This window comes from Carya illinoinensis, chromosome 5, assembly GCF_018687715.1.
Source record: "Carya illinoinensis cultivar Pawnee chromosome 5, C.illinoinensisPawnee_v1, whole genome shotgun sequence".
Lineage (NCBI taxonomy): Eukaryota > Viridiplantae > Streptophyta > Magnoliopsida > Fagales > Juglandaceae > Carya > Carya illinoinensis.
Window position 1 is genome coordinate 30,413,508 of NC_056756.1, and position 12,980 is coordinate 30,426,487.

Consider the following 12,980-nt stretch of genomic DNA (forward strand, 5'->3'; position numbering starts at 1 on the left):
TTGCGCCCTTCTAGCAGTTGTTCAATCAACATTAATTGATGGTCAAGATCATCATTCGGACATAAATTGAGGTAAAAACGTTTTCGTGATGAAAGAAAAGTTCTCTCAAAAATGTTTTCGCAAACTTTTTGGGATGCCCAAAAGACAACTTCTTATGTCTAATCAAATAGGTTTTCCGGATGTAAAACATGTTATTTGACATAAGCTGTGTTATTATATTTCCACCTTTTAATTTTAAATAACACCATAAATATTCTTAACATAAACAATATTTATATATAACAAACTTATTTTCACACATAATGCTTGGGAAAGCAAGCCTATTTGGAATTCGATCGAGAGGTTATAACAAAATATCATTTTATAAAAACCAATTACGAATCAAACTTATTTCAAACACACACTTGGAAAAGAAAAGAAAATACATAAATCGAACTGATCATATATTATATATGTGCCCAAGCCATATATATAGATCATATCTATAAATTTTAAAGGCATTGAATCATTCCCATCCTGCATGCATCCAAGTACGTGCTATTAGGAGCTCGTCACATGCAGCCTAATCAACGGAAATCTTGGCCGAAGAAACATAAGCCAGAAGCTCCTTATCAACTTCAAATTTAGCCATGTCCTCCTCCTCCAAGTTAATCCATACTTCTATGCCATTCCCAGCTTTTGTGTCGAAGAAAGTAACTAGATTCTTGAACAACAATCTAGCTGATCCTGTCCAGACAGGCTTCCCCCATCCAAAATCAGCTTCATATGTAGGAAACCTACACAAGCTGGTGAAACACAACTTAACCACCTCTCCTTTCCTTAATCGTTCCATGTCCAATTGAAACGTGAAGTTGGCACCACCCTCTCGATGACTGTTAACATAATTCATGTCAACTTTCCTTATGGCATCTCTCACTGGAATAACCATTCCGTGAAAGCCATTAACATTGTCTCGAGATACTTCAGTACCAGTGCCCACGCTCATGTTCCCAAAATAATTTTCCGAAAGTGGTGGGTTCATCCTTGTGCGTAGATTTGCAATTTGCAACACGATGTAGGACTTATTGGGGTTCGCTTCCGGGTGGCTGGCAGCCAAGAGGCGACTGAATATGAAAGCTGATAAAGCCTCCACGCGAGTGGGGCTTGGGAACTTGACGCTCGAGCTGTCACTGCTGTATTTGGCCTTAAGACTCGCTATAGCGGACGAGTCGAAGACAAATCTCTTTATGGAGATCTTGTCCTTTCCCGTCCCCCTACCTGGATTATAGGTGGGACCAGATTCCGGCGGGAAGATCATTGCAGATTCGAACACTGGTGTAGCTATGTTGCTACCGCCACGAGCAATAGCAGCCCAACTACTTAGGAACAAGAAGAACGAAGAAGCATCCATAACCTTGTGGGCGAAAGCCAGTCCCATAACAATCCCACCACAGTTGAAAACGCTAACTTGGACGGCTAAGGGTAGTTCATTATCATCGTCCAAGTCGTGAGGCAAGAATTTGATTTGCTCAGATGGGTTTGGATCCTCAAGGAACTTTGAAAGAGTACAGTTTACCTTCGCTTCCACGTAGTGGACACCCTCATCGCTGCATTCAATGTAAGAATTGCCCTTAACTCGCCCTGCTAGCGGGTAAAACACTGCCAAAGCCTCGGACAAAGATTTCTTAATCCGATCTTGGCGATCTGCAAAACTGTTGAGATCACTATCGGCATCTCTCGGATAAAACAGAACATAAGGCATGAAAATTTGAGGTGATATTTGATCTATGAAGGAAAGAGTGTAACGGCGGAGGTGGAGTGGGGTCATTGAAGATGGCTTGATAGTGTCGTGAGAGATAACTTCGACATCAACCTTCATTGTTTTCCTTGTGGCCGTAATGGCGTCAAAGCTACGTACCAATTTTAATGGAAATTAAGCACAGCTTGGCCGGTATATGTATAGAGAGACTTTGCTGCTATTTCATCAGAGTATACGTTGGTGACTGGTTGAGGGGCCCTCCGATTGGCTAACATCCTTTGGCAATCAAAATGATTGGCATCGTTTTTTACGTAGCAGTTTAAAGAAGTACTTTTATCTAGAGCATATATAGTGTATTTAGAACTTTTCAGTAAGGGCCGGGCCAACTCTATCAATTAACTACAATATACATATTATCTTAAAGAAAGTTCAAGTAGTATTTGAACTATAATCCAAACCGTACACTAGTCAATTTGCGATTTTTATAAAATCTTATAAGGCTTAGATCATTCACCAAACAAGCAGCCAATCATGTGGAACTTCACACCAATAATAACTTTATAACCTATACAATCTATTTGGACCATTCATACTCCAAACCCATTAGGACCGAGGCAATATTACACCATTATGATTAGAAGTACCTAAAGGTATATTATACGTTTGGATGTTAGGGATTTTTAAAAAATGACAAAATTTTAAATGAAATTCTTGATTAGATGTGATTTTTATTTGCTTAGATAGTTTGACCGATTACGAATTTATTTAGATGAAAAAATTGGAAATATACCCAAAAAAAAAAAAAAGTTGTTTGGGTTTAATTTGTTTGTTATGAAAACCAAGGTAGTTGCCTAATTGAAGAAGGGCCTAAAAATTTTCTTGTTCTCTTCTTCTTCAATTCTTCCGTTTTTAATTTTTTTTTTTTGTTTTTTAGAATCTTTAGCTCACATAAAGCCCTTTCCTTTTCATTTTAAGTAATTGATTTATAAAATTGTCACGAGCTCCCTAAAACATTTCTTTTTCTTCTTCTTCTTCTACTTCTTTTTTTTTTTTTGCTTGAGTATCCTTTTTTATTATGTTTCTAAATATATATGTTGATATGGATGTCCTTTTTTGTTTTTTGTTTTTTTTTTTTTTTTTTAAGAATTCTATTATGCTTGACTTTACTTGAAGATGAAATAACTTTATGTCTTGTACGTCCACCTCTTTTCGTTTTCGGCGTTGGTAGTTGATGCAGCAGAAGAAAAGAAAAAAAATTGAGTGTTATATAGGAAAGAACTGTGTCTTTCCACCACTGGAAGCAAACTTGATTATTACACATTTCTCTTGTTATGGAAAACCAAGCCAAATCCCTTAACACTACATTTGTTGGTATTTTCCACAATGGTATGTGGTCGGAAAAACTATAGTCGTACTGAGAAACGCTCTTTTCCCATTGAGTTTATCCGTGAGAGATTAGTGACTTAGAGTTGGTCATACTAAATATTTTTTTCCACTAATTCATGAACTAGTGGGAAATTGTGACATTTTTCCACCGAATAGATAGTGGAGATAACCAACGAATTTTGTGGAAAAAGGTTACTCAAATTAGGTTGGTTAGTGAGAAATATTATATTGTATTAATGAAATGTGCTGGTGGGTATTAATATTACCCACTAGAGCATTTGGTGTGAAAAATTGTTTTTTGGCAAGAAAAAAAAAATATTTGCCGTGAAATATTTTAGCGGCAAATAGTAAAAGAATTCAGAAAAAAAATTGTAAAAGCAAAAAATAAAAATAAAAAAATAATAACAATATTGTTTCATACCTACTAATCAACATTCAACTAAATTACTAAATATCACATATAAATGAGGAAGCAGAAGAATTAAGTGAATATTTGTGTCCAACGTATACAAATTGTAAGCAGACACAAAATCCTTTTTTTAATAATCTTAGTTTATGTATCCTAAAACTACATTGAAATCTTTAGTTTATGTATCCTAAAACTACATTGAAATCTAAAAGTAAAATTACCAAGCCAGTCATCATTGATCCCATAAACATAAGTACTACAATAAGATGCTAACCTGGAGATGCCCTCTTTCATGAAAAACCCATTTGCTAAGTTCAGTAAAAAACTGCTCATTACTCCTGTTTGTTACACTTGCAGCTACATCATTAATCCAAAAATTAATGTTAATAAAGTCAGTGAAATCAAGAAAAGATGCAGGATGTATATAAACGTGTTAACCCCTACAAGTCCAGCAATTAAAAAACAAGGTCGTAGACATTATAAATGATGACAAGTCCAACAATAAACTCTTACAAGTGCACGTAGAATATATATATATATATAAACAAATCCAAAAGCAACTCAAACCAATCTAATAGTAAATCCTAACAGTAACAGCTGCAGTCAACAACCAAAAGAGCAACTTTAATGTTGACAATCTTCACACGCAGTCACTAATCTCTTTTTCTGCAAATTTTCTAGTAATTTTTGTTGGCATGCAAATTAAACAAGCACATTAATTTCTATATATATAGGTATTCATGGTTCCAACAAATGCATATATAGGTATTCATGGTTGCAACTACTTTAAAAAGGATCAGTTAAAGCAGCCCTTCTAGCTTTTTTTTTTTTTTTTTTCTTTTTCCTTTCTACTCATCATTTCTATATAGGTATTCATGATTCCAACATATACCTATTGCCTGGCGTTCAGTCTGAGCCTTTAGCCAATGCTGTTCAAACTGAATGTTGTAAAGAGCTTCCTCTAACTTCGATATATGTTCAAATAAAGGGTTAAAATGCTCTATAGTATTGCAAAGCAAGCAAGTCAGAATTCATAATTCAAAAGGCACGACAAATACCAAAATCATGAATCTGACCACCAGAAGGTCCTTTAGCTTGAAAATTTCAACACATAATAGGATCAATGGAGGTTTTCAAACCAACAAACAAGGCTTGAAAAAAGTGGACTCCTGGGCCTAGCATCATAGTCAAGTTAACACCCATTTTGAAAAACAAAAAGGCCCAACACTTCACAAATCACATCACCAACACCCTCAACACGACATACACGTGCTTCCAACACTTAGCACAACTTTACAACTACAACACAAGACCCAACATTTCACAATCCAACAACAATATCACAACCAAATCTGTTTCTCCTCTGACTTCCACAACAACATAATCAAAATACTACATATCCATGAATATAAATCTGTCTAAGCAGTCAACACCATGCTATGTCCATTTACTCTAAAATAAAGCACTAAATATATGAAGGTAGGATTCTACCATGCTTAAGGGCTTTGACAGTGAATGAAAGCGTGCGGGAGGTGCTGCTGTGTTGGTGAGTTGCTCGTGGTGGTGCGGTGTCGTGGCTAGAGGCAGCGATTGTGGTTCACGGCGACAGATCTGGTGGCTGTGCATAGGGGATCCGTGAGAGAGAGAACACGAGGGAGAAAGAAGGAATTGAGACTGTCGAGGTGGCTCATGGTGGGCCTAGCAGCAGATCTGGGCCGTGATGAGGAGAATGCTGAGAGGGAGATGGAGTGTACGAGGGAGAGGGAAAGCTGGGGGCTTCGGCTGTGGGAAAGGGATGAAGGGGGTCACCGGTGAGGTGGGGGGCCTGTTGGTGTTGGTGCGGCTCAACCGCTGGCATCAGAATTGGCTCGCGACGGCAGGGAACTGAGTGAGGGAAAGGGGACTCGGTTTGGGCTTGCCTCGGGGAGAGAGAAACGGAAGAGAGGGAGAGGGAGGCGTGGGGTGGGGTGGGGTGGGGTGGTTGGGTTCGGTGAGGTGGTCGTGCTCGGTGGAGACGACGGTGGCCTGGGATGGAGTCGAGGAGAGAGAGAGTGAATGGGGAGGGGGTGCTGTAGCATGAGGGAGCTGATGGGAGGAGAGAGAGAGAGAGTAAAGAAAGGGTGCACGGGTTGGAAGGAAATATTAGGGTTTCAATTTTAATGTCTACGGTTTGATCTCTAAATTTAATCCAATGATGAAGACTAAATACCAAATTGAACTAGAATACCTATTTGTGGTGACAAGAAGTCGCCGGAAAATATGTATTTTTTTTTTTTTTTGCTGTCTGTCCTCTTTGGTGTCAAAAGGTTAATTTATTTGCACTACATAAAGTCGTGGCAAAAAATAGTTTTACCCACGATTTTAAAACCATGGGATATAAAATCGTGACAAAAGAACATATTTTTTTTCCATGAATACAATTTGTAACAAGTAAGTATTCTCCATGAGCATATATAGTGGGAAAAGAACTAGTGGGAAAAGACCAATTTTGTTGAAGTGTTATTACAATGGGGATCAATATGTAATAGGAAAATTATTGATCATAAAAAGGAAACAATCAAAAAAAGAGGAAACTCATCAGAAAAATGGAAAAAATAAAATGGTTTGTTGACACGATAATTCATCCCTTGGAAATGGAGCTCATAATGGACTGATTGAGTTAATCCTATCGGTGCTTGGCTGGAGATCACAACTTTCCACCACTTAACAAGATCTTCTTGAAAACAATCATATATACTAGCCATATTAGTTGCTATTTGTGTCCTGCAACAATTCTCCCCCCTTAAAAGGAAACTTGTCTCGAGTTATTGCCCAGATATATTGGTTCATCTGGTGGACGAAATTTGAACAAATCTACTGTATTGAAAGTGGAAGAGATGGACATGTCTTCTGGGAGTTCAACCACATAAGCATTATCATTAATGTTCTTCAACATTTAGAAAGGGCCATATTTCTTTTTCTGCAGTTTACTGTTATTGCTAGTTGGAAAATGATTCTTACATAAATGGACTATCACTATGTCACTTTCTTGGAATATTTTGACTCGTTGTGCTCAGTACAGGAAGTTTCAAAACAAGAACTAAGTCGAGAGCATGCGTAGGAGGTTGAGTATAAACTATTTTGAAACAGGTCTTACATATTGAACAGTTATACATGCTATTGAAGTCAAAGTCCACCTGTAGAATGCTTATGTCCCATTGCTTTAGTTTATCACCTAAAATGCACCAAAGTATATTGCCTAACATTCGGTTCATCACCTCAGTTTGGACATCAATTTGTGGGTGGCAAGTGCTACTATAGTTGAGAGAGGTTCCAAACTTCTTCAACAGGGAGATCAAGAAGTGACTAAGCAACTTGGTATCACAATCAGAGGTAACGGACCTAGCTACCCCATGTAGATGGACAACTTCTTGAAAAAGGAGATGAATGACACTTGAGGCATCCAACGTCTTCCGATAAGGAATGAAATGCACCATTTTAGAAAATCGATCCACAACTGCAGAAACAGAATCTGCACCCCATTGAGTTCGCGTATGTGATACCCCGTATTTACGTGTATTTTTATTGAATGATTATTTAAATTATTGTAATTAGTGGTTCTTTTATTTTAAATTAAACGTGTTTTTCGTTGTATTGTTTTATGATTTTTTTTAAGTTGTGAGATTTAAATAATATATTTTCTTGATATTAATAATTATTTCGCATTTAAATTATTCTCTAGCTTGAATTGTTTTATTGTTGGGCTTTAACCGTTTTATTTTATTAATATTGAGTTGTAGTGTTTTTATTTATTTTATTGTGCTCATTTGTTAGAAAGGAGGGGTGTAGGGATCCTGTTTATGATGTATGCTGCACTTAAGATGGCATCTCCCTAAAAGGAAGTAGGTAATCTAGCTTGAAAAATGAGTGATCTAGCAACATTCAAGAGGTGTTGGTGTTTTCTTTCAACAACACCATTCTCTTGAAGAGTATACACACAAGATTTTTGGTGAATGATGCCATGATCTTTATAAAAATCAGCCACGTCAAATTCAAGGCCATTGTCAGTTCTGATTTTCTTAACTTTTCTATTGAATTGAGTGTGTATGAGCTAAAGGAATGATTGTAGGATGGGCCTTGTGTCTGATTTCAGTTTCATTAAAAGAAAAACCCATGTAATTCTCGAATAGTCATCCACAATGGTTAAGAAGTAATGAAACCCTTGAATTGATGCATTAGAATATGGGCCCCACATATCATAATGAATTAGATCAAAAGGAAATGAACTAGTGGATACACTTGAAGAAAAAGGAACATGTTTCTGTTTAGCCAAGCGACAAATTTTACAATGAGGCAGGTCCTTGGAGTTTACATTGGGAACAAGAGAATGAATTCAATTCATTCTTTGTAAAGATATATGTCCTAGTCTAAAATGCCATAAGTTAAAATCTTGTTGAATGGCTGCTTGGTTGACTCGAGCTTGATTGGAAAGATTTAAAGGAGTGTTGATGCTGCTGTCATGAGAAGGAGGCAACAGATAATATAGGCCAACATGGACTTTAGCAAGTCCAATCGTATCCATGAAGAGAGGACCTGAATGAAGCAAAGATCTCTTAAGAAAAATATACAGTATTTGGCTTTTGAGTAAGCTTGCTAACTGAGATGATGTTGAAAGTGAATGAAGGCACCCATAAGATATCAGTTAGTGATAGTGATTCTGATAGCTTAATAGTGCCTATGTGTGTTACTCGAGCCTTTGTGCCATTTAGGAGTTCCACAAAGGCTTGTATGCAAGAATGGGGCCTATCAAAGAAGGATGTAGAGCATACCATGTGATCAGTGGCTCCTGTGTCCATGATCCATGGTGTGTTATAAATATCAAAGTGTTTCACATCATTAAGATGAGAGTGATCAGCATGTATAAAAAGAGAGGAAAGGCAGTGATGATTACCTACAAAGTTTGAGTAAGGTGTGGTCGAGGAGCTAGTTTTAGGAGTGTATGGCTTGGCAAGAGCAAGCGTAGGCAAAATTGTCCTGGTTTGTTCTAAGTTCATCTGAGGAAATTGAGCATTGACAAGAGCTAAGAGGTGTTGTGCTTGTGGTTGAGAGATGTTTAGTTGAGAGGCACTTTGGGCAGGCATTTCCTTAGGTGAAGTGGTAATCTGTCTAGCAACTTGGTTTGCAGAATATGGAGCAGTAGAGGCATTCCCAAACTTGGTTTTGGTAAACTTAAAATTCGGTGGGAAGCCTACTTACCTATAGCACTTATCCTTTGTATGTCCTACCTTGCCATAATGATGGCAAACAAGGTCTGATTTTTCCTTTTTCTTTGGAAAGCTTTGGTAGGCAAGGGCAGAGGGTTCTAAGATGTGTAAGGCTATGTTCCTTGCTTGTCTTTGTCTCTCCTCTTGCCAAATCAATGAGAAGGTTTTATCCAATGAGGCCAAAGGACTTAGCAAAATGATCTGTCCTCTCACAAAATCATAACTATCATTTAACCCCATTAAAAACTTAAAGACATACTCTCCTTGTTGAACTTCACCAACATTTTTCAAGGCATCACAAGTACACTTTCCACAAGAACAAGGAAGGGGTATATCACTATGCAACTCTTCCCAAATAACATTAAGTTATGTGAAGTAATCACTTACCGATAGATGTCCTTGAACAATGCCACTCAACTTATGTTGAAGATGATAAATTCGAGTTTCATTAGGTTGAGCAAATCTTTCTTTAAGTTTGTCTCAAACTTGCTTAGCTGAGGTCATGAAAAAAACATTAGAAACAATGTCCTTTGAAATAGAATTTAGGATCCATGCAAGGAGGATGTTGTTGCATCTTAGCCATGAAACGTAGGAAGGATCTGACAAATCAAGAGTGGTGATGGTCCCATCTAAGAAACCATATTTGTTTTTTATGGAAATGGAAAGCAGAAAAGATCTGCTCCAAGAAATATAATTTGAACCAGTTAATGGTGGTGAGACAATCACAGTGTTGGCATTGTCACTATGATGTAGGAAGAAAGGACTATTTGGATCTTCAAGAGAAGAAAGAGAAGAAGAAGATGAAGATGTCATGATTTTCGAGATGGGGTCTACTCACAAACTAAGAGAAGACCCGCTTTGATACCATATTAAAATAAGAACAAAACTTGAAAATAAACAAGTAATAATGGAGAGAAGTCTTGTTCTCATTGATGTGTTTTGTGATACAAAGTTATTGCTATATATACATTACAAAAAGCTGAAAAGCAAAAGATCTAAAAACCAACTTTTAATCTGCTTTCTAATTACAAGTAATGGACTGCAGCATTATGGACAGCATGGGTTTACATATCTAGTCCTTGACATGTAACCATGCACTTCACGAGTGATCACTAGCTTTTATTTGTCAGTGCTTTCTTATTTTTGCAGGTGCTTTCTGCTTCTCTTTTGTTGTAGTGTGTTTTCTCTGTCGCATGTACTTCTTAGTCATTGCAGAGTATTTCATTTATGCCTTTGTTCCTGCCGCATGTATTTCTTTGTGTGTTGCAGCTGTGATGTTCAGTGTTTCCATGTCTTTCTTTCTTGCAATGCTTTTCTTTATGCTTTGTTTCTTGAGAATGAGAAGCCCTATCAAATACCAACTTCAAGAAATCGAGATCAATACTGGAATATGTTATAACAAGACAATCTTCTCTGAAGTGGATAGGTATGATCAATCTTCACGGCCGATAGCTTATTGCAATGAGCAATGAGTGATCGGTCCACATTTGAATGTCATATATATATATATATATATATTTATATATATCTATATCGTTGCAGGTTTGAATTGGACTACAACTCCCAATCGGCACTTTGGTAATTATGATCTCTATATATGATCAAATTAAGCATGCTAGTTTTGGACTTTTCTAATCAACCGTTAGCTATTGCTTGAAGGAAATCAACCGTTCGCTATTGTCCACCGCATCAAATTAATGAATGAATTCCACACTATATATATATGATCTATTAGAGCATGCATATGCACGCATAGCGTATTTAGAACTTCTCATGATGAGAAAGGGGCAAGCTCAAGCAAGTAACTTATACATACATGACATCAACACCATAAAAAATTAAAGGTCATGAGGTGATATCTGAAGTAGTACTACTCATCAATAATTTGATATTTTAAATATATATAAAGTCATTTTTAAAGCTTAGTTTCAGTACCAAACAAGTACTACATATATAGCCAATGTGTGGGACTTCCACCATTAAAATAAAGTCATTAATATAACTTAACTTATACATCGATCTGTTTCCAAATTAATGTGGGAACCATGATACCAACCTAATTAAATATATATATTTATATATATAATGCTTGATCATGTTGGGATGTCTTTAGAAATGAAATTTTTTTTGAATGAAATTGTTAGATATTGGTTTTTATCATGGGGTTTTGTGAAAATAGTTTGGCATGCACATTAAAAATATGTTTAGATGATGAAGTATTTTTAGACATTTTAATTATTGGCGGTTTAAAAATATTGATGTGGAGTCATTGAGAATAAAATAAAGTTGTTTCGGTTAATTTGTTTGTTATGAATAAAATAAAATACTAGTAGTAGTCACTGATCTAATCTCTATTTATGTGTGCAAGTACAAGTGGAAAAACCAATTTCAATCCATCTTTGGGACTATGGCAGCCACATTAAATATTTTAGGGTGGTGCTAGCCAGATTCACCGATAGAAGGTATCGAATTCGATATCGACAATGTAAATATTTTTTTTTTCTTTAAACAACAGACAATTACAACTTCTGACTTAAAAAATATAAGCCAACTTCTAACCTTTTCTTGCTCTTCAACCCACAAATTTTCTTGTGGCTAACAGGGTAACTCTTGAAAGCATTTTTTTTTTTTTTTTTATGTAAAACAAATACAAAAAATAAACCTAGCTAAAAATAAACAAACACAAATCCAAAAAAAAAATATATATATATATTATGAAAAATAAACAAACTCAAATCCTAAAAAAAGTTAATAATAATTAAGAAGAAGCCTGAACCCTTCTCTCTCTTTCATAGATCAAATCCCTTGGTTCCTTCTTTCAAAAAGAGTACATGTCTCTATATATATGTTTTCCTAACACTTGAACAATAATATTTGTCTTGAATATTCAATTTTATTTGTGGACATGATATATTTTATTAAAAAAAATTATATTCTTCCATGCATATTCATTCCCATGTTCAAGTTGGAACGTACAATAACATGTATCAATTCAGACATTTGCAAACTCATTCGAAAGCAAAATTTAATATTGTTCAAACAAGTTACCATAAGAAACATTTGAATGAGCAATACTAATAATAATGTTTGATCGTAGGATTTTATTACTTCAAAAAAACATTCCAATTGCCACCAGCAAGTCCGAACTAAATATTATATATGTTCTTAGCATTCAAATGTAAATTAGGGGTTTGATAATAGTAATCAAGTAATACCAATCCATGCAATGGATAAGTAAGCATTAAAATTTATACTAAGCGAATCGTATGATGTGTATGATGTAATTAAATCCATTTGAAAGTTTTTTTTTTTTTTTTTTTTTTTTTTTTTTTTTTTTTATGATGGAAAGATGCTTCATTGCATTCATTTATAAACGAAATTACAACTGTGACTTATCAATACAGAATAACCAGACTATAAGTCAACTAACGCAACTGCTCAGGAGCTTCCTCGTCAACAAATTTATTTGTGACGGACATTGTCTAAACTTCTACACCTTCTCTCCTGACAACAGTCAAAAGAGAAAGCGCTTTGTCAAAACAGAGCTAAAACAACCTTTCTTCCAAAGAAGAAAGATACACCCACACTCCATCCTCCCAAGGAGGAGGAGTACATCCACACTCTCTCCTTCCAAAGAGGAAGACTACCAACACCTACCTTCCTCCAAAAGAGGAGTAGGACAAAAAAAACCCACATTCCTCCAAAAAGGAGTGGGACACCAACCTATTTATTAATAAAACCTAAAACAGATTAAAAAAACAAAAACTAAAAAACTGATAATGGGCTTGTATGCACGTGGGGGCCCAACCCAAGCCAAATCCAGCTTATGTGCAAGTGGGGGCCCAGCCCAAGCCAACCCATTAGGGTTGCATCGCCTGCTTCTCCCGCCGCCACCCACTACCCCCGTTAACCATCCTGCACATGAGCCGGCTGCTCCACCACGATGCATGGAGAGCACCACTGACCCAGATGAAAGCACGGCAACCGTGGGTAGGCAGCCCATAAAAACCACACACCAAAAAACAGAGCAGGAAGCTCCGTCGTCCCGACCAAAAACAGGGTTTCTCAAACCGACGCCAGGTTCATCCCCGTCACCGTTGCCAGCCCATAACCACCAAAACCATCCTTACACCACTTCGGCTAGACTAAATAGAAACCAGAGACGAAACCAATCGAGTCGGTGACAGGCTTATTCCAGACACCC

The 12,980-nt window shown here is 36.5% G+C and overlaps 1 protein-coding gene across 1 annotated transcript; it reads right to left on the bottom strand.

Annotated features, from left to right (window-relative positions):
• Positions 1-562: 562 nt before the first annotated feature.
• On the bottom strand, positions 563-1,858 carry LOC122310256 (vinorine synthase-like). Its single transcript, XM_043124138.1, has one exon. It carries the CDS (start codon positions 1,856-1,858, stop codon positions 563-565), a length of 1,296 nt encoding a protein of 431 aa, XP_042980072.1.
• Between the last annotated feature and the right edge of the window lie 11,122 nt (positions 1,859-12,980).